General features: G+C 41.0%; 2 protein-coding genes across 3 annotated transcripts in view; one reads left to right on the forward strand and one right to left on the reverse strand.

Moving 5' to 3' along the window:
* Positions 1-24,946, reverse strand: part of LOC123354280 (potassium voltage-gated channel subfamily KQT member 1-like) — an 824,442-nt gene that overhangs the window by 798,947 nt on the left and 549 nt on the right. Inside the window, exons 2-3 of the mRNA XM_044996134.1 lie at positions 24,400-24,537; positions 21,726-21,909 (exon numbers count right to left, since the gene is read on the reverse strand). The gene's annotated coding sequence lies outside the window, so the exon portion shown is untranslated. The remainder of the gene's footprint in view (positions 1-21,725; positions 21,910-24,399; positions 24,538-24,946) is intronic.
* Positions 1-24,946, forward strand: part of MRPS35 (mitochondrial ribosomal protein S35) — a 62,516-nt gene that overhangs the window by 16,708 nt on the left and 20,862 nt on the right. For both annotated transcript variants that reach the window (XM_044996146.1, XM_044996156.1), the window contains exons 6-7: positions 10,295-10,404; positions 22,095-22,164. In XM_044996146.1, the coding sequence (XP_044852081.1) occupies positions 10,295-10,404; positions 22,095-22,164 (180 nt within the window). The remainder of the gene's footprint in view (positions 1-10,294; positions 10,405-22,094; positions 22,165-24,946) is intronic.

A 24,946-nucleotide genomic window follows, 5' to 3' on the forward strand; every position in this document is an offset into this window, starting at 1 on the left:
TGTTCCCAAAAACAGAAATCTAGTCCTAGGAGTGCAGTCATTTCAGGTATTTTATTCTTTGTCTTCACGGTGACTTACAAAGGGGAAAGGAGTTATAGTAAAACAGAAGACATTTCATAATATAATTTTTAATTCTGCTTGATATTTACCCCAGAAATGGCAGAATATAAACTCATACCTGGTTTTGCTGGAGGACTAGAGCATTTGAGTGATAGCTTACTCAGCTAGAACAGAAAGGGCAAAGTGAGTCATTATCAAAGAGCTTTAATTCACCTCTCTGAGAGTTTGCTATTCAGGAGTTCACAGACAAAACTCTTCTGTTTTATGAGTTAAAACATGGAAAGCAGGTATCCTGTCCTAGAGATGTGAAAACAGTGTAATCCTTCTTGGGGCCAGGATGGCAGAAATAGTGTTACTTTTTCCTCTACTATTTTATTTTGGGTAAAAGTAGTGTTTAAAAAACTGTTTTCTCTATTCTCATTAAATATAAGTGCTGTAACTATTCAACTATTATCTCGGTGGTCCTAATATAGTTATGACTTTGTTAATATTCCAGGACCTACAACTATATTAAAATGGAATTAAGGTTGTGAATAATGGGGTGGGGGTGGGATTAAAAATATTCCAGAGGTGTTGTAATTATCCCAAAAATAAAGCATTACAAACTAAGGTAACTGAATTAGTTAACACTTCTGAATTTTTTTCATATGTAAGATAGAGATACACAGTTAAGGCATGCATATAACCTTAGCTCTACCTTGTAGTGACATCCTGCAATAACCATATGATTATGGTTAAGGCATTTCAGTGTTTGTGGTCCCAGATCAGATTAAATTGATTTTTTTAAAATGTATTATACTTTTTTGTATTTTTTCCCTTGTGTTGCCAATGCAAGGGAGAGTTAAGTTTTTATTGGATGCCTTAAGTGTGCATTTCTTACACTAATATCTTTGGATTTCTGCAGTACAACTGTTAACTCTCAATTTCCTGGGTTTGTAATGGTTTTAAGATAATTAAAGCATTGTTGTGATAGTTTATTCCCCCCACCCCCATCCCTCTCCAGTTACTGAAATCTACTTTTAAGCTTAACTGCATTTTAACTTAATTTTTTGTCTTAGAATCTTTATAATTGAAAATGTCATACACTAAACAAGGAACACTACTTTGTGATGTCGTGTTGACATTAAATAATTTTTAAAACTTTAGTTTGAGGGCAGATTCCAATACACCAAAGCTGTCCAAAGCAGATAGCTGAGGGTACTGGTGAACTTGGCTCTTAATTTGCAGTTAATTTGACCTACTTGTGTAGAGGGCTGAGTTAATCAGACAATGGTATGTGAGGCAGTGGGGGAGAGGAGAACAGGGAGAACCTAATCCCAGTGTCTTTTGGCTTTAAGGGTTACCCTATATGGCTGTGCTGTCTCAGCATGCAGTGGAGTTCAGTAGCACTGATGCCCAAGCTATTATGTGGAAATGGAATCTTCTAGAGAGCAGCAACAGACTGGCTAAGTAATCAACCAGTGAGAACTCTTGACGCGTGTCCAGTCCCCCTCATATGACTGACTCTTTACAACAAGTAGAATTGTTGTATGCAAATTAGCAATACAGGAACAGTGGTGACTGGTGGTTACGACCCTATCTGTGGCCTATTATAATTACAAAAATATTAGATACAATTATTAATAACCTTGGTTATAGTTATGGGCAAGATAAGATTTCAGATAAGTTTAACTGTATCATAGAATCATAGAATCTCAGGGTTGGAAGGGACCTCAGGAGGTCATCTAGTCCAACCCCCTGCTCAAAGCAGGACCAAACCCAACTAAATCATCCCAGCCAGGGCTTTGTCAAGCCTGACCTTAAAAACCTCTAAGGAAGGAGATTCCACTACCTCCCTAGGTAACCCATTCCAGTTCTTCACCACCCTACTAGTGAAAAAGTTTTTCCTAATATCCAACCTAAACCTCCCCCTCTGCAACTTGAGACCATTACTCCTTGTTCTATCATCTTCTACCACTGAGAACAGTCTAGATCCATCCTCTTTGGAACCCCCTTTCAGGTAGTTGAAAGCAGCTATCAAATCCCCCCTCATTCTTCTCTTCTGCAGACTAAACAATCCCAGTTCCCTCAGCCTCTCCTCATAAGTCATGTGCTCCAGCCCCCTAATCATTTTTGTTGCCCTCCGCTGGACTCTCTCCAATTTATCCACATCCTTCTTGTAGTGTGGGGCCCAAAACTGGACACAGTACTCCAAATGAGGCCTCACCAGTGCTGAGTAGAGGGGGATGATCACATCCCTTGATCTGCTGGAAATGCCCCTACTTATACAACCCAAAATGCCATTAGCCTTCTTGGCAACAAGGGCACACTGTTGACTCATATTCAGCTTTTCGTCCACCGTAACCCCTAGGTCCTTTTCTGCAGAACTGCTACCCAGCCATTCGGTCCCTAGTCTGTAGCAGTGCATGGGATTCTTCCGTCCTAAGTGCAGGACTCTGCACTTGTCCTTGTTGAACCTCATCATATTTCTTTTGGCCCAATCCTCTAATTTGTCTAGGTCCCTCTGTATCCTATCCCTACCCTCCAGTGTATCAACAACTCCTCCCAGTTTAGTGTCATCTGCAAACTTGCTAAGGGTGCAGTCCACACCATCCTCCAGATCGTTAATGAAGATATTGAACAAAACCGGCCCCAGCACCGACCCTTGGGGCACTCCACTTGATACCGGCTGCCATCTAGACATGGAACCATTGATCACTACCCGTTGAGCCCGACCATCTAGCCAGTTTTCTATCCACCTTACCGTCCATTCATCCAGCCCAGACTTCTTTAACTTGCTGGCAAGAATACTGTGGGAGACTGTATCAAAAGCTTTGCTAAAATCCAGAAATAGTACATCCACTGCTTTCCCCTCATCCACAGAGCCGGTTATCTCGTCATAGAAGGCAATTAGGTTAGTCAGGCATGACTTGCCCTTGGTGAATCCATGCTGACTGTTCCTGATCACTTTCCCCTCCTTTAAGTGGTTCAGGATTGATTCCTTGGGGACCTGTTCCATGATTTTTCCAGGGACTGAGGTGAGACTGACTGGCCTGTAGTTCCCTGGATCTTCCTTCTTCCCTTTTTTAAAGATGGGCACTACATTAGCTTTTTTCCAGTCATCCGGGACCTCCCCCGATCGCCATGATTTTTCAAAGATAATGGCCAATGGCTCTGCAATCTCATGGATGTCTTATTCCACAAAGATCATTTGGGACAAAGAAAAGACTGAGAGGGATGCTAAATTTCTTGAATGACCCTATTTTTAAACTATAAACAGACTTGATTATTCATTTTGCACTCTAAGTGCTGTAATGTTGGGAAGGATACACTGTTTTTCATACATAATAAGGAAGTTGTGTAAAATGGAGCTTAATCCTAAGTATGGAGAATCAAGACCAGTGCCTCTAGTATAAACTAACTTCCCTCGGGGTGGCAGGTCTTTGGGATGCATGAGATGGGGTATATTTGGTTTTGAAATCGTAAAGGCTTGTGTGTACTTTTTGGGTTTGGGGTGGGGAAAGCGGTAGTAAGGGCATGCTACCTCAACCAGGGTATCTCCATTTCCTGTGGTTGGGGTGATGAGGATTGGCTGAATGAGAGATGTGTGGGCTGTAATGGAGGGAAATTCTCAATGGTAAGGAAGTACCTGTAGAAGTGTTGTCCTGTTCATCTGACTTCTCCCTCTGTGTGTGTGTGTGTGTGTGTGTGTGGTGGGGGGGGGTGGTATTACATCATTTGTTAGATGGCTTTTTGCAGCTTGCCCTGCAGACTGATACTTGGGCATCTGGCTCTGGTGATTGCTTACTTTGGAGTGCTGATACATGGCGGCTGAGAAGTTGGAGTGTAGCTCTTGGGTGAAAGGGATGTGGAGGCCGGGGAGTGGTTGTAAGGATGAAGGGGATCTCTTAATCCCGGTGGTGATGGAAGCTTGTTTTTTGTTGTTGTTTTTTTCTTTTGACAGAAACCTAAATTAAGATGTTTTATCTGAATACCATTAGTTCTGCCTTGAGAGGCTAGAGTGTTGTAGGACTTTGTGTGTCAAAATAGTTATAGATTTTAATGGGCTTTGAATCAGGTCTGTAACAATCAACGCAAGAGCATAAAGACAGCAGGGCTCAATATTTCAGTTCAGAAGCTAATGTGAAAATTGCTCACCACAGTTTAAGAGATCCAGATGTCTATGTGCAGCTTAAAACTAGTGGTTTCATAGGCAATGTAAATGAACTGAGGTGGTAAATTTGTAGTACTCAAGCCTATGTAACATTGCACGTCTAATAACCCCATTTGCCAATGTGATGTGGTAGTGCTAGTCTCAGCAGAAGCAGTCTCCCTTTATAAGTGGGAGGAACAGTCTTCCTGACAGTGGTGGGAAGAAGGCTGGGGACTGCCTTATCTTCATGCGTTTGTCTAGACCAGATGGTGGATGCCTGGTAACAAAACAAAAAAAACAAAAAACACTTCTTTGGGACAGGCAGGGGTGTGGTAGCAGCTGTCATTCCTACAGGAATAGATGCTCAGTATTCTTGCTGTGGATCCAAGCTTCTCCATAAGTCTGTCAAAACCTGTTTTCTTTTTTTTTTTTTCTTTCTTTCTTTTAGTTGACCAGTGGCTAGCTGGCAATATGAAACTTCAGACCCCGAGAAAACTGCATTATTTAGTACTCTGATCTTATTCTTAAAATCTTAGCCTCAGTGTTCGTGTTCATGTCTTTGTGTGGGGAGGGGTGATTGTTTTTATTCTTGCATTTTAAACAAGGTACTTGTGAAATTGAAACACTCTAGTCCAAAAATCTTAAAAATGAATTATTTTTTTTATGAATAGGTTTAGCATTTTGCTACACTTTAGATTTTTGGAAATGTAAATGTCCTTAAATCTCAGTTCTTTCTGGTGATTATTCTTCTTGATGTCAGAATCCAAATACTGAGTAATGATGCAGATCTGACAGAATGCTGCCAGTGACCATCTATTATAAGACATGGGTTCTGGGGTTGTGAAGTATAATGCAGAAAATGGCTTTTGATTATCTCTCTCTGTTTTTGTGGAATGAACTTAGTGCTGTTGAAAAGCACTGTATTAACAGACCTACAGAGATAGTCATTTTTCAGCCTGATCTTTAGAATTGCCTTTGTGGCTGAGATATTAGCCCAGGGGTAGGCAACCTATGGTACATGCGCCGAAGGCGGCACGCGAGCTGATTTTCAGTGGCACTCACGCTGCCTGGGTCCTGGCCACCGGTCCAAGGGGCTCTGCATTTTAATTTAATTTTAAATGAAGTTTCTTAAACATTTTAAAAACCTTATTTACTTTACTTACAATAGTTTAATTATATATTACAGACTTATCGAAAGAGATCTTCTAAAAACATTAAAATGTATTACTGGCACGTGAAACCTTAAATTAGAGTGAATAAATGAAGATTTGGCACACCACTTCTGAAAGATTGCCGACCCTTGTATTAGCCCTTTGTCTGAGCCCCCCAACAGTGGGCTCTGTTGTAGTGGCTGTTGTATAATAAGGATGGGTCCCGTTTAAAAACTTCAGAAGACCACCGAGTTCTATAATTCTATAGAAGAGCCATCAGATTATGCTAACTTTGAATAATGGTTCACTTTACTTCTGAGCTATCTAGTTCCCTGAGCTATCCTGTTTTTTCCCCCCTCACCTGCCCATTAGATACAAGTTGCTACATTTGTGAATTGGAACTGAATTTGACTTGTCAGTAACTAATAATTTTGTACTTTACAATTAAGTCCTGTCTAGCTGAAATGTGTGTCCTCTGATATTAGCATGTGATATGCTGTTTATAGGGCAGTGTGTGGCTATTTATTAGCATTCAACTAAAAAAAGAGAATAAAAATGAATCAGCCAGCCATATGGGCTTAACAAGCATTAATGATCATGCCTGAGACCTCATTATTTAATTCTCTTTAGTGTTCTCTGATTAATCTTCTGACAACATAATCTGCCTGGTATGTGGGAGTGGGGGTGGGGGTGTTACGGTGGAAAGCAGATGACATTAGGTCAAACAGTGACTGAGATTCTATCATGAGTTTGCAGGTATTTGCTGCAACAGTTTCCATTGTGCCATGGAATAAAGAAACCTCTGTTGATGATGTGCACATTTATATAAAACAAAAGTGCAGAACTGTATTGTTTTTGAAGAAAAAATTTGAGGTTCTTTATCTTAATTTGTCCCCACAATTTTTTATTCCCTCCTCCTTCAATGCACTTGCTTGAGTCTAATCTCAAATAGGAATCTTGTCAGATGTTAGTTTAACCTAGTGTTATAAGATTGAAAATATAATCCGGTCATTTTACATAATCCACTATTTGATACTATGGTTTATAAATATTAACTATCATAAAACAGCATGGAGCAGTCTAGTTGATAGATGGAAACAGTAACATTAATATTCTGCTTGAACTAGCTAACTGCCTAAAATGTCTGTTATAGTAACACGTCCCTGGATGAGCAGAAATAAAAATGAAATCTTTTTTTAACTTCCTGTAACATAAACTGAGCAGACAGTTAAATATTGCTTATGGAACACAGTAATATGAGAATGCTATAAAGGTGTTTATTGTCATGAGTTTGGGATAATTACACTATGCACATGCGAGTAGAACAGATACTGATACCCCACAACTAATGTAGTATGAAAAGTACTGCTATGTTACAATGGAAGTGTTTTGCATTGTTGGTAAATAAGAGCTAATGCCTGAGATCTGGGTTGATGGTGTTCACTAACTTGCTTTAACAGAACCTCCTGGTATATAAATAGCATACATAGACATTGTAAAATCATGACTAACATGTTGTGTGTTTGCCACCCAGTCGCTGAAACCCTTCAGAGCTCATAGCATAATCTATTCAGATAGCTTTCTGGAGCACTGACCCATTCTTAAAAGAAGTATTTGACAAAGAATGTTTGCCAAAATTTTAGTCACAAAATACTTAATTGAAGACGGTCATTCAAAAATACGTGTTAAAACTGGCAGTAGAAATGTCCTCTCTACTAATGGTGGCTTAGGGAAGGGTTTTTATTGTTGAAGCTTTAATGAAAAGTTAAACTACTTAGAACTTTGGTTTCTAAGATCTCATTCAGTCTGCTCTTTGTAGACCCTAAGGATCCAGTAGAAAATCTCATGAGAGCAGAAGTATTTACTCATTACCTTTTTTTAATGTGTTCTGTGATGGTATAGCCATTCCCCCGGAAGAGATTCCATTTTTAAATAGTGTTGAACATACATGAGACCCACTCTTGCAGACGCTGATGTCTGTCTTGCATGGAGCCATACCTCTCAAGTGTACTGGATCATGTGCAATATTCTGATTTTAGGGTGAATCAGGCTGCCTCTTAAACAATAGGAGGAAATTCTCATCCCCTCCCCCTATACTGTAAGCAAGAGACAGAATTCACATTTTACATCTGACTGCTTTTTATATTTCCATACACTTACACAGCCCTTATTACTAAAACCTCATATCCTGATACTAAAAAGTAGTCAAGATCCCCTTCTTACAAATAACTTTACAGAGAGTGCATAAGGAAATTGCAGGCAGTACTGAGATTAGAGCTCTCTTACACTCAAATTACCCTTTAGACTGAACGTGCTAGATATCTGCTTTGGTTATCCAATCTCCAGTCACTGCACCACATTCCTCTCCTAAAGCAAGGGCGAGAACTCAATGTTTCTGATGTCCAAAATTCTAATGCTTGCCTAGTAAGTAGTTGTGTAACCCAAGACTGTGTGTGGTGAGTCCCCATCTAGTGGCTAGTGCAAATAGAGGTCAGCATTTGTTAAAGGTTTGTAGTGGGATCTGAAGGTCCAGGTTTCAAATTCATGTGGAGGGAATTTATAGTTGCATGTGACAATGTGTTTTTTAGTTTTCTTTCTAGAAACCATTTAACGTAGTTATAGACAGGACCTTGTTTAAAACGGATTGTACAGTTTAAAATAAAATGTATAAATTGTGGTGTGTCATGCAACAAAATACAGGTAATCCACATTTAGGTCATTTGTCAAACATTTTGATTGTGATGTCACATGCTGTCAGACTTCCATTTTCTCTGTAAGCCTGTCTTCTCTACACATTGCTAAAATTATAGAAATTGTTCTTACATAGTCTGGACATAGAGGAAAACAGACTTCTGCAGTAGCATTGTCATTTTTGCTTAAATCATATGACCTCCAGAACAGGTAACATAGCTTTTGTGTATTTGTAAAAAGTTATGTGAAGTTAGTGCTGTGACATTTTTAGTGCTAAACTTCCTTGTCCCTTTTTTTCCCTTGTTGGTTAAAGACATATATTCCAAGTTGTGTGCCTCAGCCATTCTTGAGTCATTAATTTAATCCTACTCCTTATTAATCTAGTACATTTTTCCTGAAGTTTGTTAAAGTCTCCTAATTCTTTTAACCCTTTAGCTAGCATTGACTCAGGGCTAGTCTACACTAGAATCGCTACAGTGACGCAGCTGTAGTGCTGCTAGTGCAGACATCCTATGCCGACGGGAGAGAGCTCTCCTGTCGGCATAATTACTCAGCCACCACCGCTTGGGGAGGTGATGTCAGTGGGAGAGCTTCTCCCCCCAACATAGCACTGTCCACACTGGCACTTAGGTCGGTGTAATTTATGTTGCTCAGGGGGATGGCTTTTTCACACCCCAGAGCAACTTGAGTTATACCAAAGTAAGCATGAGTGTGTACAAGCCTTCAATCTGAGGGTTTTGTCTGCCTTTTCTTGACAAACCCTTCCCTTCCCTTCCTCCCTTTGGCTGGAGGGGTGTCAACAGGCCACTTCACCTTGAATGGTCCCTTGAAATGTGTGTCATCTACTTATACTAAACAATCTGTCCCATCTTGTATTTATCTGTGACACTGAGGCTATGTCTACATTACAGCGGCACAGCTGCACCAATGCTGCTGTGCCACTGTAGCGCTTCTGGTGAAGGTGCTTTAAGAGGATACGAGAGAGCTCTCTTCTCGGCTTAATAACTCCTGCCTCTGAGAGAGGTGGTAGCTATGTTGGCTGGAGAAGCTCTCCCACCGACAGCGCTGGCCACACCTGTGTTTAGGTTGGCATAACTTTGTTGCTTTGGGGTGTGGATTATTCACAGAAGTAATTTGTAGTGTAGACATAGCCTCTGTAAATTTCCCAGACCTGAAAAAGAGCTCTGTGTGAACTTGAAAGCTTCAGTCTCTCTCCAACAGAAGTTGGTGCAATAAAAGATATTACCTCATCCACCTTGTCTCTCTCTAATATCCTGGGACCAACACGACTACAACAGCGCTGCATCTTCTTTAATTGTCAGCACATTCTGGTACTCTTAGTGCACAGAAGCAGGGTCCACATGGCCAGTTAATGCACAGCAGGTTAGAGCACCATAGATTTATAATCCAGCTTGCTGCACACAGTCACCTCATGGACAAGCCCTGATTCTGACCTTTGAGCAGTCCCTCAAAGAGCTACAATGTCTGCTGCTTGTTTCTTGCATTGTTCCTTTTCAGAGGAATTAGTCCATTGCTGATTAGCAGTAATGCCTTCTCGAATTCCTCAACTGCCTTTCACACTGGTGGATTCTAATGTTTTCCCATGACTCCTCAACAAAATTTTGTCATCCTGAAATCTGGTATCCTTGTACAGGTGCATTCTGTGAATCCATTATTTGCCAAAGTGAATTCAAGTACTTTATAGCCACTAGTACCAGCTTATCATTTTCTTAGGTTCTGTATATAATAAGTAGATTCAGGTTGATTTCCTCTTAGCTGGATTCTTCAGCTTATGCATTGTAAAGCTATTTTCTATGCATCTAAGGACTATAGGCTTGATGCAGGAACTACTGGGGAAAACTCTGTGGCCTGTGTTACAGCTGCTTGCATTTGTCAGTGCATCTGTTTTAGTGTCGTCCTGTGTTTTAGACACTTAGGACAAGCATCTTTGAAATATCTGAGTAGTAATCCTAGTGATCTGCAAAACATACCCATTTTTTATTTTCTCTGCATCTGGATAAAAGGAGAGACAGACAAATTCACCCCAAAACTTTTTGTTCTCAAATGGTCCCTTGTCTATATTTTAAATATTTTTGACAAGTAATGCTTTTAAGGAGAATTCTATGAATGCACATATCTCAATTCCTGGCCCTTAATTCCTCAGTAAAAGATGCTGTCTAACTAATTCTAAAAACATCTTGTGTGTGTATGTGGATTGGATCTGCAAAAGAACTAAAGATGTTTTCTCTTGTACTCCAAGGTTAAGCTTTCCAAGTTGAACTTGGATGACCATGCAAAGAAGAAGCTCATTAAACTTGTAGGAGAGCGGTACTGCAAGGACACAGATATACTTACCATTACAACAGACAGGTATGGTAACACAAGAAAAATGTCTGTAGCATTGGCCCTTTTGGAAAGTAGTGAGGGTCTGTTGCACTAATATGTCAATTTGTCTTAATAAATTCATGTCCCTTTCTGAACTAAAATCTACTGATTAAATGCAGTTACAAGTATTCAGTTTGCAACTATGTTTGTAATGGCAAATCTTATAAGTGTCTAAAGTATCACCAGGTGCTGGAGAAATGCATATTTGTAAATCATTATCTTAAAATTATGTTTAGAAATATGTGACAATTGGATGATATGAATTTTACCAACACTAGAAAGAGCATCAGGCAGAAAACTAAAAGGGCTTTGTTCCAATCCAAACATCTCTTCAAAACTCTCATCTATTTATAGGTCACTAATCATTGTAGTTATTTATAGTTACATTTCAGCAGGTTGCTCTGGAGGAGCTTGTTTTCTGTCTCTCACTGTGGCATTTAAGAGGATAATCCAAATATGAAGTTGTTTATAAACCGAAATATCCTACAAATTCAGAATTTAATTCAGTAATGGGGTAACATCTGTTGATGTATATATGTTAGTGTTTGTAAAGCACTACCAATATAAAAGTACTAACTAGGTAATCAGAACACTTATGCACATCAGCAGTATTATCTTCATTTTACAGCTGGAGAAATTAAGACACTCAGTGTTGCTCAGGCTTCCATAGCAAGTTACTAGAGCCAAGTTCAGAGCTTCAGAGTTCTGGCTTCCAATCCCATGTTCAGTCCACTTGATCATGTTAACTTTTTTTTTAAAGTGTTTATATAGTGTGTATCTTTCAGTGGAAAACTACATAACTGAAGTTTAAAATAAACATAAGGTGTAACTTTTTGGTCACAGGCCTTTGCGTTCCAAGTTGTTCACCAATGACTATCACAACTATCATTTATTTAATACAATTTTGTAAACTTCTTTACTGAAACTGACTTTGTATTTTATTTGATATTGGTAGCAAAATGTTAACTTGAGGTCTCTTCTGCCAGTCTGCAATGGCTTCTGTAATGGAAATTAACAATCTCGTACTAGATTTTGAAAGAATAAGACTATAACCTTTATCTTAGGCCAGTGGTTCTCAAACTTTTGTACTGGTGACCCCTTTCACATAGCAAGCCTCTGAGTGTGGACCCCCCCCCCCATATAAATTAAAAACACATTTTTATATATTTAACACCATTATAAATGCTGGAGGCAAAGTGGGGTTTGGGGTGGAGCTTGACAGCTTGCAACCCCCCATGTAATAACCTCACGACCCCCTGAGAGGTCCCAACCCCCAGTTTGAGAACCTCTGTCGTAGGCAATGTTAACTTTTAACCTCTTAATAAAATAGATTCTAATGTCAAAGGCTTTGAAAGAAAGCTATTGCTCCATCTACAAGGCCTTCTACATTGACCTAAGGTACACTATTTAAACTGCTGTTTGTCAAGTGCTGTGAAGTATCTTGAACATGAAATGTACTACAGCAAGTTACACTCAGTTCACTTAAGGGCTCTCCCTTTGTGGAAAGAGGATGGGCAAAAAGTCTTGGGGCTCTTTTTTCCCTTCTCCTTTTTGTGACTGTTGGTTCCATCATGATCCTTAATCATTTAGATGGATGCTGAAAGTGGTTCCGTTGAGAGCAATCTCTCCTACTTTCTACGGTTAGACAACTTAGTTAATGGTAAAGGGTTGTGTTTGAGTGAAATTGAAACAGCAAAGTAAAGACTCGTCTTGATAAGAATTTTGCCTTTGAGTTCAAGCAGCAGTTCTTTGAGTGATTGTAGGTATGTATTCCATTAAGATGTGCACACGCCCCTTGCACCAAAGCCAGAGAACTTGGCCTAGCAGTGCCTGTAGGAGTGGTACTCATGTCTTCTTACCCTTTAGCTATTTAAGGTCCTCTCACCTCCCTAGACTATTTAAGGGCTGTGCCACCCTGACCCCTTCAGTTCAGGCTTTCTGGTATTTTATTGTATATAGTTAATAGTTGGTCAGTATTGTTTAGCAATACCCCTAGGTTTAATTTGTAGTAGTTATTTAGGATAGATCGTTACCCTGGGTAATGCCCTCATTTGGGGTTTAAACATTCTGTTGTGTGAGGTGGATATCCCCAATAGCGACCCCCCACATGTGCTGTTTGTTATGCCTGGGAGATGAGCATGTTATAGGAAGGTTCTCCATCTGCAGAGTGTTTCAAAAGGGAATGCAGGTGGAGTAGTCCGTGAGGCCTACTTTGGCACTGGGGATGTCCACAGATCATCCAGCTCCATGCTCTTCTTCGGAGCTGACACGAGATACTTCTCTGGGTTCGAAGTCCAGTGCTTCCCTTAGTCCTCTGAGAAAGAATCATAGAATCTCAGGGTTGGAAGGGACCTCAGGAGGTCATCTAGTCCAACCCCCTGCTCAAAGCAGGACCAATTCCCAACTAAATTATCCCAGCCAGGGCTTCGTCAAGCCTGACCTTAAAAACCTCTAAGGAAGGAGATGCCACCACCTCCCTAGGTAACCCATTCCAGTGCTTCACCACCCTCCTAGTGAAAAAGTTTTTCCTAATATCCAGCCTAAACCTCACCCACTGCAACTTGAGACCATTACTCCTTTTTCTGTCATCTGGTACCACTGAGAAGTCTCCTCTTTGGAACCCCCTTTCAGGTAGTTGAAAGCAGCTATCAAATCCCCCCTCATTCTTCTCTTCTGCAGACTAAACAATCCCAGTTCCCTCAGGGTCCCACAAGACTGACTGAGACCATTCCAGAGGTCAGAGAGATTTTTCTTTATCTTCCAAGAGAGGGACTGACCAGCACCATGATTTCTCCAGTATGCCAGATGGAGTTGGGTTGCCCAACTGCTCACTGGTTCTGTGCCAAGTTCAGTTGGACGCTGTACTGTTGAGATCAGCACCAACAATCTCTGTGCCATTTGGCCTAGCAGACAGCATCAGATGTACTCTGCCTCTCTGTTCCTGATTCCCCAATAAGTAAGGAGCATTCAGCGGCCATGGCAGCTTCTGCTGTACTCTTGGCATCATCTGGTCCCAGAGTTATCTCATTCGTCAGTATCCTATACTGCACTGCCTGACACAGTAGGAATGGGGCCTCTGGCCTAGTACGTACTAGCCACCCTGACCCTTATTCCCAATGGCCCACTTTAAATTCTTGAGATGTTCCTTGGCGTATAAGATCCTGTTCTTCAAAGTAATCCAGACGATTCTGCCTAAAATTTATCTTCCTGAGCCATTTCTACTACAAGTACAATCTGAGGTAATTCCTCCTTAACTGGTTCAGCCTGATGCTCTCATGCAGGAGCCTCCGGTGGCCCCAGCCCCTTCTACTTCCTGCTCACCTGATGACCCTAGGATACTGGACTGTTCTTCACCTTTGCCTGAGGATTTTAAGTTATACCAGGGCCTCCTGAGGCACATGGCTTCCACCTTGGGCATTCAAGCTGAGTTTGTGCAGAATACATGTAAATTGCTGGATATTCTCAAGTTGTTAGCTCCAGGGAGGGTAGCTTTCCTGATAAATGAAGGTCTCTTGGATCCTGCCAAGTCCTTGTGGAATATCCCTGCTTCATTACCACCTACAGCAAAGCTCTCTAGGAAACAGTGTTATGTTCCTTTGCAGGGCTTTGAGTGCTTCTGTTCCCATCCAGTTCATAACTCACTCATTGTAACAGCATTAATGACAGATCATGACAGGGGAGATGTAAGTCCACCACCAGGGGGCAAAGAATCTAAGAAGATGGACTTGATGGGGAGAAAAATGTACACAACTTCATGATTACTACTGCACATTGCAAATCATCAATTGTAACTGTTCAAACTCACAGATAAGTTGCCAGAAATGCCCACTTAAGAGTTTACAGCTTTCATTGCAGGTCATCTGATGGTCAAAGCTTTGCTGCAGTCAGCCCTGGGTGTGTCGTACACTTCTTCCAGAGCAATGGGATCATCTGTGACTATGAGAAGGGCCTCATGGTTGTGAATCCCAGAAGATCTCCTGATGTTCAGCAGAGCACAGTAGACTTAGCTTTTGATGATTGGCTTTTGCTTCAGTAGAAAACTGATGAGACTTTACATTCTTCACAGGACTCTTGGGCTACTTTCTTGAGAGTTTATACCCGTGACAAAGTAGGGAATTTTCTTAATGGTTTGCATGAATACTGTGTGTGTCTCAGTTTCCCTGTGTGCTGCATGTTTAATGAGGTGGTGGGAGAGGGTGTTTGTTGTTGCAGAGGAGGTGTGACCTCGCTTAGCAGTCAGGGTCCCAGATAACGACCTGGAGATTGGGTGCCCTAGCAACTGGTGACCAGAAGGCCCAACCCATCTTGGACGTCAACCAGTTCTGACCAGTGGAGGAACAAAGGACAAGAGAGAGGGCCCAGGTGGCCTCTTTCCCTGGGACTGAAAGGGCGGCAGAGGGGCTGTTGGAGAAGGTGATACAGGATGATGGGCTGGAAGGAGGGGGCGGCTGGACTGGGGACTGAGAGAGCAGCATGAGCCCATCAGGACTGGGGCAGACCCAGATAGACTGTGGACCCGTGGGCCCTGAGAATTTCCTGTGCTGGGTTCAGACATTCAATACACCCTTCTGTTTTAAGCTGGCTGAGAGTCACTGCTGTCTAGAGATCAGGGTTGCGTTGCTGCTTTTGGGTGTGGAGAGTGGACTCCCTGAGAGGGCCCATGGCGAGAGAGACCGGTGTGCAGGAGGCTGAGGTACAGCTCCAGGGGGTGGCAGGGCCAGAGAGAAAGTGCAGCTTCATGGAAAGCTGTCACACTGAAGAGGGTTACTCTGAGGGACCTTATGGAGCTGAGAGAGCACTGAGCCTGTGAGTCCTTGACAATACTTCAGCCACAAGGAGGTGGCATTATAGAGGTCAGCAGTAACAGCGTCAATATCACTCTCAGCTATTTTTCTGGCAGTTCTTCTTCCCTGTTATGCAGCAGGACTTATCTAGTAGAGGACATGGATTGTGGAGAAGAAATGGGCCTTCTGGGTCTAATTTCAGCCAGCTAGCTGGTCATCCTTCAGTGAGCAAACAGCCATTTTGACTTTTAGATCCATGGCAGCATTCCAGTTGTGAATTCCATGCCTCTGTCTGCTCAGGTTGGGAACTTTATCCATGCTTGGGATACAGTAATAGACAAATAGGTCCTAAGCACCATGAGATCGGGTTGTGCCATTCAGTCTCTGTGCATCCCTCTTCCCTACATTCCTACCCCTTCCCTCTTCAGAACCCCTCTCACAAGCCACTGCTCTTCCAGCAGGTCCACACTCTGCGTCCTTCAGAAGCTATAGAAGAGGTCCCTCTGCAGCACTGGGGAAAGGAATTCTATTCCTGGTATTTCCTGGTCCCCAAATTCAAAGGAGGTATGAGACCTATTCTCAATCTCTCCTCTCAACAAATACATCAAATATGGGAGACTCCGTATGGTCACTCTGAGCAGCTATTCTTCTGTGTTAAATCACAACTGGCTTGCTGGCCTGGATCTTCAGGATACTTACTTCCATGTGGTGACTTTTTTTCCCAAGCCACAGGAGGTTTGAGATTTGTTGTGGCAGGTGAATATGATCAGTACACAGTGCTACCCTTTGACCTGTCCTCTCTTTGCATTTTTACCAATGCATGTCAGTAGTGACAACATACCTCAGAAAAAGAGGAATTCACGTCTTCCCGTATTTGAACAATTGCATAGTGAGGGGCAAGTCCTATCATGTGTCCAGTTCACACTAAGCCTTTTTCGATAGTCTGGGTTTGATCTTGAACAAGAGAATGTTGACATTAATACCACCTCAAAAAATGAAGCTCATTGGGGTCCTCTTTGATTCTACAAACTTGAGCGCATTTTTGCCAAATAAGTGATTCCAGGCAATTAGTCACCTGTCTGTGTATCTGCTCTCACGCTTCTGTTCCAATCTGAGTGCTTCTGAAGCTGTTTGGTCATATAGCCAAACCCTTATTTGGACCTGCATGCAAGATTGCACCTTTGTCGTCATCAGGTGTGGTTGAAGTTGATCTATCACCCAAATTGTCAAGCATTGGACTGTCAAGTTTGAGTGCCTCCAGAAGGTCTGGATTCTTTCCAGTGATGGTTCGTTCAGAGCAGTGGATGCCAGGGTGTTGCCTTCGCTCGCCCCCACTGTCCCGGACAGGACCATAATTACTAGTGCTTCCACAATAGATTGGGGAACACATCAGGGGGAATTGGAGGTACAAGGTTTGAGGATGGAGCAGGAAGCATCTCTTCATATCAGCATCCTGGTGCTTTGAGTCATTTACAATGCCTGCAAGGTATTTTGAGCACAGCTCAAGGCTGTAGCAGTTCATGTACCCACCACCACAATGTATTATGTGAAGAAGCAAGGGGGAGCTTACTCCAGTCAGCTTCATCGTCTCTTGACAAAGCTCTGGCAGCTCTGCACCGAAGATAACATCACTCCTGCAGTTGCTCATTTACCAGGGGCCCAGAATTACTTGGCCAATTGTCTTGGCAGGAATTTCTCCTAGAATCATGAGTGTTCTCTGAAGAACAATGTGCTGAGGTCCATCTTTGCATCTGTTTGCAATGAAGGACAACAAGCAGTGCGGGTCCTGAGCAGGTATCAGTCAATGTTCCCTGAGTGATTCATTTAATCTAAATAGTGGATCAGTCCTGATGTATGCTTTCCCCCAATCCCAGTCATTCCTGAGATGAAGATGGATCATCAGATTGATTCTCATCACACCAGCTTGGCCAAAATTGCATTTCTTAGTGATGTTTCTTTATTAATGTTTGCAGAATTGCTACTTGGTCTTCCATACCTACTTCTACCAAACATTATGCTATGACATCTGTGTCCAAATCAGATTTGAGTTTTGGGAAGGCATTCTTGCAGTTGCTCTTTAAAGTAGACTCCAAGCCCCATCTCCTCTTGATACTGCTTTTTAAGTCACCTGAGTAGAGTGCATGTCTGCAATCACTTGAAGAAAAGATGGTTATTTACCTGTCCTGTCACGTTATTCGTCAAGATGTGGATGCAGATGTTTATTTCACAACCAACCCTTCATCCCCTCTCCATTGAAGTCTCAATTATTGATGTTTGGTATGAAGGAGAACTGAGAGGTCAGGGTTGTGTTGCCCTTAAATAGCTTGGGGAGGGCCTAAAAGGCCAGTGGTTATGAGCACCACCTGTACGGGTACTGCTACACAGTGTTCTCTGACTTCGGTGCACTGGGCCGTGTGCGCACCTGAATGGAATACATGTCTGCACCCACATCTTGAAGAACAGTTACAGTCCAGATACGTAACTGTCTTTTTCGCTGATGAAGAATGATGCAACTTGTTCAGTATTCAGTTATAACATACATAGCGTTTCAATGTGTCATCAACAGCTTACTAGCTTGGATGCTGACACTAAGCTCTCTAATCATGGTTATCAATTATGAATTTTAGATACTAGCCTTTGGGAAGTTCTCATCAGAGTTGTAAATAATAGTAAATAATGATACATCTCATTTCATCTGCAGAAGTAATTTATTTTTCCAATCTGGCAGCTTCAAATTAAAAATTAAATATACTTTCCAAATGGCTTGCAGTGTTCAGAAAAGCTTCAGACAAATGTCATGGCCTCAGCAAAGTACATAGCACAAGTATTTACTTTTGCTTGAGGAATAAAAGAGCTTTTAATATTTCTTGAGCCTTTCTGCTGCAACCTGTAATGAAACTGAATTTCAAAGCCCTTCTTTGTCAGTCTCAAGTTAACTGAAAATAAAAGTACAACTTAGCTGTGTTCAGAAATATGAAGCAAATTATGATAAATTTAGAATTAATCATGACCAGCTGCATTTTGTGTATTTCGTTTGGAACACTAGTTATATACACTACTTCAGTAACTGGTTTATGTATATATCCCAGACTTTGTCCAAACATTTTGAGGGTTGTCATCCAAATATTTCTATATGGTGACAACACTGATTCCTAATTTTATTTCCCATTTCATTCTCAGTACTGTTGTTAGTACATTCTTTGGCTCATGCTTTCTAGGTTATTTTGTGTAACTATTATGTCCTTTAAGTTTTAGTGGTTGTAGTCAGTTGATAGAAATGCTTCAATCAAGGTTATTTGTTTTTAGGAAAACGTCTTCCACCAGGGGGCTGTAAAGAACCTCCAGGTGCAGGAATGGAAAACAATACTCAGTGCTGATTATGTTCTTGAGGAGGGAGAGAAATCTGTTATGTTGGTATATCACAAGACTTACATTTGTTTAATATTGCTTTTTTAAAAGTTTAGGTTGCTTTCCTGATGCTTAGTTTTGCCTTCAGTGCGGTTCTCTTTGTGCTCAATCTTATTTTTAAGAAATAACTAAGAGTCAAACTGTTACCTCAAAAATCCCCAGTTAAAGATCCTGTGAAGCAAGATTTTATACGTTCTCAAAGCTGCTTAGGTGGTGATAGAGGCAGGCTTCATTTGGTGACAGAGTGGTTTGGCCCAACTCCCATTTGGAGGCTGGATATTTTTTAATTACACTAAACTAAAAGCAAGCCCTGGGCACAAATAAAGGGAATGAAGGCTTCTGCAACTATTACAAAAGTAATGATGTAAACAAGGTTTATGTTCTTTGAAGAAATATGCACTCTTTAAATAGTGAGAAGTTAGATTCAGTGTTGCAGAGTAGGGACAATGCTTGGCAAGTGTTTAAGTCCAATTTAAGCTAGTTTAAACTGTAGATTGTAGACTTTACCTTTGTGACCATTGCTAACATGCTGTGATTATGAAGTTTTTCATGCTTTGGCTGTCCAAGTATCTGGTTCTGTAAATCAAAAGGAGTTGTCCCTATGTTGAGCATCACCAATAATAAGTTTCTGTGGGACATATGAGTCAATTATACCTGTGTAACCCCATGGCTTTTAATGAATTTGCACAGGTCTTGCTGCTTTAACTTGATGAACTGTTCTGTTAATGTAGAAGGCATAGAAACCAACACCCTCAATCTTAATTCTGTCTGCTCTACAAGGTTACTGGAAATTAAAAGCAGCAACAATTAGCAGACATGACTCCAGATGCACAAAAAGAACAGATTGTGTTCCACAACCATCCTGACAGAAGAAATCCTGCCCTGGTTTTAAAAACCTCTGACTGGCTTTGCAGGTACTTTAAGCCCAGGCTAGCTTAACCCATTGTGGGTAAAGGTTAGAGCCCAGGCTCCAGTTTAACGCAGGTCATTGTCACCTGTCTGTTTTGAAGTGAGAATACAGGTAGTCAGTCGAGTGCTGATAGTCCTCGGTGTGTGTCCCGCAATTCCCCCAAAGAACAGACAAGTTCTTCTGCAGTTGACAGGGAAAGAATCCTAGGTTGGCTTAGCACACAGAATCGTGGGTGACTGCAGAAACAGAAAACACAGTAATGCAAGTAGGACTTTCACTGTAGGGATCCTTATACCCAGGCAAGGCTACCAGGTGCCCAGATCCAGTTGCCAATCACCTGCATTAACTGTGAAGACATACTCCACACTTAGTCTCTGACAAAGCCTCATCTTTGTTACCTGAAAAGAACAAGTTGACCACAATATCCTTGGTAATGAAGAAATTTTCGTTTCTCTGAAATCCCGTTGTCATCAGTTAGCCCCCTTGCTCCCTGGTATCCCCACGATTCTGTTGTAGGCATCCTGTTTCTAATACTTACAAAACTTCTTGGCTCTTTTTTTTCCCTTTAGTTATTTTCTTCCAAAATTCCCACTTGCCCATCTTACATTTTTTTCCTACCATAGCTGGTTCCTTTTTACTGGCTTCACTTTAGCTGGATTTCAGTTTTTGAAGGATACCTGTTTGGCTCAAATACTCTCTTGTCCTTTGCCATTTAATCGTACTGTGATTTTTCTTTCTTTCCTGCTTCTTTTTTTTAGGGGACTTAGGGGGGCATGCCCCCCTTTACATACCTGCTGTGATTCTTATAGGGAATGCTTAAGTAATTCCCTTGCTGAGTGAAAGGATTTTAACTTCCTCACTTTTTAATGTAGGGGGGCCTCCTATTTTAAATCTACTCCCACTGTTACTTAGTGCGTCGACTATAATTACTTACTGACTCAGCTCCTGTGTTTTACTTCGGACTAAATCTGGCATAGCTACTCCTCTTGTATGCCATAGACGTAGCTTTTCCAAAAAAGCAGTCATTTGAAGACATTGAGGCTTTGGCTACACTTGCATTTCAAAGCGCTGCCGCGGCAGCGCTTTGAAGCGCTAAGTGTAATCAAAGCGCCAGCGCTGGGAGAAAACTCTCCCAGCGCTGTCCGTACTCCACTTCCCTGTGGGGAATAACGGACAGCGCTGGGAGCGCGGCTCCCAGCGCTGGGGCTTTGACTACACTGGCGCTTTGTAGCGCCGCAATTTGCAGCGCTGCAGAGGGTGTGTTTTCACACCCTGCTGCAGCGCTGCAAATTTGTAAGTGTAGCCAAGCCCTGAGAAATAGCTTCTCTAAACCTTGTCTTGATATGACACCGGTACACTTTCTGTAAGTGGGTACTTGAAACAAGCATTATTACTAGTTTATTAAATTTTAGTTGTCTCTAGGATCTCTCTCAATATTGCACATGCAATATCTTTCCTGATCCAGAGGCTGGTAGTATAAACTTATTAGTACATTTTACATTTTTAGGCTTGGGAATTAAGATTTTTATGGATACTATTTGTATTTCCCTTTCCATTCAAACTTTTATAGAGGTTGGCAGTAACTTCTAGGTATAGTTAGGGTCCAACACTGGAAAAATAGAGTAGGAGGGGTACTACCTCCCCTGCTGACACCACCTCCTGCCTTATGGAGGGAGAAGGAAAGTCACTGGCTGCTGCATTGCCCACTTTGCTAGACTGTGGGACTACCTGAGAGCTTGGAGCAGAAGAGGTGCTGTACTGGTCCTACCTGAGCCCAGGAAATCACTTAATACAGTGTGTTTAACACCAGATTCCTCAATTAAAGGATTGTGACAGCCTGTCCTAGTGTCCTTATGTTATTTCTGGAAGTAATTCAGTCTCCCTCTGGACCTTCAGATCAGCACCTCAGGTTTCAAGGTGCATTACTTGTGTTCTGAGATCCACAACCTGTTTGTGCCTGAAGTATACATAAAGCACTTGGCCATGAGGCAAAAAAATGCACACCATAGTCTGTGCAGTATCCTTCCCTTTCTGGCGACTTACACTTGGGAGCGTCTTTCTCTAACTTTTTGGTATTAGGTTGATCTAAGTTTTCTTACATTAGAAGCTAATGTTTTATTTAAAGCTTTATTAGTTTTTTCTTCACTCGCTAACTGAACAATATACTTTTCTCAGTACCAGAATCTCATGCTGTCTACACTTACCTGTGCTCGCTGAAAGCAGAATTTCATTGAAGACTGGCTCTGGCCAAGAGTGTGCAGAGACTTGAATGGTTGCTGAATATGTGCCCCATTGGTTCTAGTTTGTCATAATTTTCTCCCAATGAGCAGATGCAGATCAGTCACTGAGTGAACTATTTCCTTGACATCACGCTAAAAGCCTGAAAATCTGTATAAATCAAATTTAATTCAGAAATGTACAATGGGCAATTGACTAGGAACTGAAGTGATACAAAATCTTCCCAGAGTCTGGGGACACAGATTAAACAAACAAAAATCTTAGCTATGTATTCTTAATTTCCAAAAACAGAATAACAACTATTTCAAAATGCACCCTTTGTTTTTAAATTTCAGGTGTCCATTAAGGAGACAGAACTATGACTATGGAGTCTACCTCCTCACAGTTTTGTACCATGAATCGTGGGTAAGCAAATGAATGTATCTAACAAAATAGTGCTTTTAATTCAGAAAAGATAACACTTCACCTAGGACCACATTTAGTTAAAAATCCTGATTTATGTGGTGGGTGGAATCGTTCTGCAGCTTCAGCATGCTTGGAAGATTTATAAAAAGCATAACAGCCCTGTTTTGTCCAACGTGAACGACAGAAAGCACTTCTAATACCTTTCCAGGATGCCACTATTTTATTGTTTACTTGACTTCATATGCCCACAATAAATACCACCCCACAGGAGGTCTTAGAAATAAATTCCTTTCTTCTGACAAAAAATAGGAATAATTTTGATTGCATTTATCTTGATGCAGTATTAAAAAGCTAAACGGAAATCAAACAGCTTTCCAAAAGATTTCAACTGGCTATTAAATGCATACACTGAAAATTAGATAAGAAATCAGTTTAAAATGTTGTTTTTTTTAAATGTGGTTTTATAATACCTGATTATCTTAACCCAAAGCAAAATACAGAGAAGCTGGGAACAAAATGATTTGACAGACTTGTATTTAAAAACTACAAGTTAATTAGTTAAGTATTCAAGGGATAAAATCAAATTTGTTTTTAAGCAATGAATGAAGTTATTTTAAAGAGTCACAGATTATTTGAATCTTACACTTGTCTTAAAATGTGCTTTTTTTTCCCTTTGGGGAATATTTTATATTCAAAACACATTTTTTTAATGTGTACAACTTAATTAAAAATATGTCTGTGCCTAGTAAGTTTCACAAAAGTAGTGACCTTGTGGTGAGTGAAATATTCTCCTATGGTGGGTAGAGGGACAATAATTTTGCATTTATTCCAGTTCGGGGTCTCTTTTTTTTGGTTGGCCCCACCCACCCCACTGCCCGATTGCTGAGGCTGTCAATAGGAGCATCAGTTGTGGTGTGTTATCAAGAACACTTGTACATTAGGAATTAGCAATATAACATACCTCCCATAAAAAGGAACGTTGAAAACCAATTCTTGCATTTTGGATAGCTTCTATTTGTTTCAGGGAAGTAACTGACAAATGTGACATTTAGCCGCCGCTGCCACAACATTTGGCATTTGTGCAGCATTCATGTTTTCACACAATATTTGAGCTGGTGTGTTTTACAAGTATAGTATTTTTTCAGAGTCTGTAAAATGTAGCAGACTAGTAGTTCTCAAAATATTGATTTAAAAAATAGTACATTCGGTTAACATTAACCATCTGACTAATTATATTAGGCTGAAAATAAGTTGGGTACTTCCTTCCCACTCTTTCAATCGTCTTAGTTGTGCCTTGGTGTCACTGCATTTGTTACCCAGCTTTTATATACTTCTCTGTGAACCTTGCAGTACTTAGCCCTGGTCTACACTGCAGGGTGGGGTCAACCTAAGATACGCAACTTCAGTTATGCGAATAGCGTAGCTGAAGTCAGCATATCTTAGGTTGACTTACCTGGCCGTGAGGACGGCGGCGAGTCAACCGCTGCCGCTCCCCCGTCGACTCTGCTTCCGGCTCTCGTGAGCTGGAGTTCCAGAGTCGACGGGGAGCGTGTTCGGGGATTGATTTTATCCATGTCTAGACGAGACACAATAAATCGATCCCCAATAGATCGATCTCTGCCCGCCAATCCAGCGGATAGTGAAGACCTGCCCTTAGTCAGAGTGGAATTAAATTGGATTGTATTTTTAGTCTTGCCTTTGTATGAGAAGACCCTTAGTTTCCCTTCATAATACTATTTTTAGTTGACTTTCCAGTAGTATTAAAGAATGTTGATTATGGGGACTTAAAAAGTCTAATATTTCTGCCTTCAGTCATTATAGTTACTTAAATATGTAATAACTCATTCAATGAGGTATTTTCATTTGATCAGAGACTGCCTTGAAGGATGCGTATGATGTAATTATAGACAACATGCTATTAAATTTGGTTTATGAATTTATATTTTAAAGAATAAGTTTTATAAGCTTTTACTGTTCAGTGGTATGCTACCAACATAGGTATTTTCTTTTTACCAGTAACACAAATCTTGAACTCGGATGACAGATCAAAGTTTCCAGTAGTAGAACAGTGACAACAGAGGCTAAACACTGTTCCTTTTTTATGAATTCCAGGCAAACAACACATCTGTCCTTTGCTCTAGCATTACTTAGTGATAGAAGTCCAGGCCATACGATATTGCCATGTGAGTGCTTGCTGTGTATTGAATACGCACAAGTCTCTTGCCCTTTTATTACCTTTCAACTTCCATGTTAATATTTGATGAACTCATCAATCAGTTGTAATTGTCTTTGATTTCCATGAAAAATTGATGGTCTGCTGTGACATATTTGATTTTTTTCCATGATCAGTGGTAATCCCTTTTAATAGACTTGCTGAAAGATAGTTTTGATGCATTTTGTTAACCACAAGCAAACAAGCTGTGATCTGTTTTAATCTGTGTGAACTTTAAATATTGGGGGGGATTAGTCCTAACTATAGACAGTAACATTAGACAAAAGTAATCTCGAGATTTGGTCACCTTGCCAACAGTGGTGGCACATTGCATGCTTGCATGAGTGTGCTTGGTGGAATGCAATAAGAAAATGAGGCCAGTCTTTCCTTTCCGTGTTGATTGTTACTGCTTTTGTTGCAGGTTGTGATGCGAGACCTAAAGACCCAGTGCAGTACTTGCTGTTTTAGTTATTGTAGATCCTCTCTAATTTGTACTAATGACTGGAAGAACTGTTGTGAAGTACTGAAACTTGCAAATTAGCACATATGGGAACAAACAGAATGTGAAAA

Source organism: Mauremys mutica, chromosome 1 (assembly GCF_020497125.1).
Source record: "Mauremys mutica isolate MM-2020 ecotype Southern chromosome 1, ASM2049712v1, whole genome shotgun sequence".
NCBI classification, from domain to species: domain Eukaryota; kingdom Metazoa; phylum Chordata; order Testudines; family Geoemydidae; genus Mauremys; species Mauremys mutica.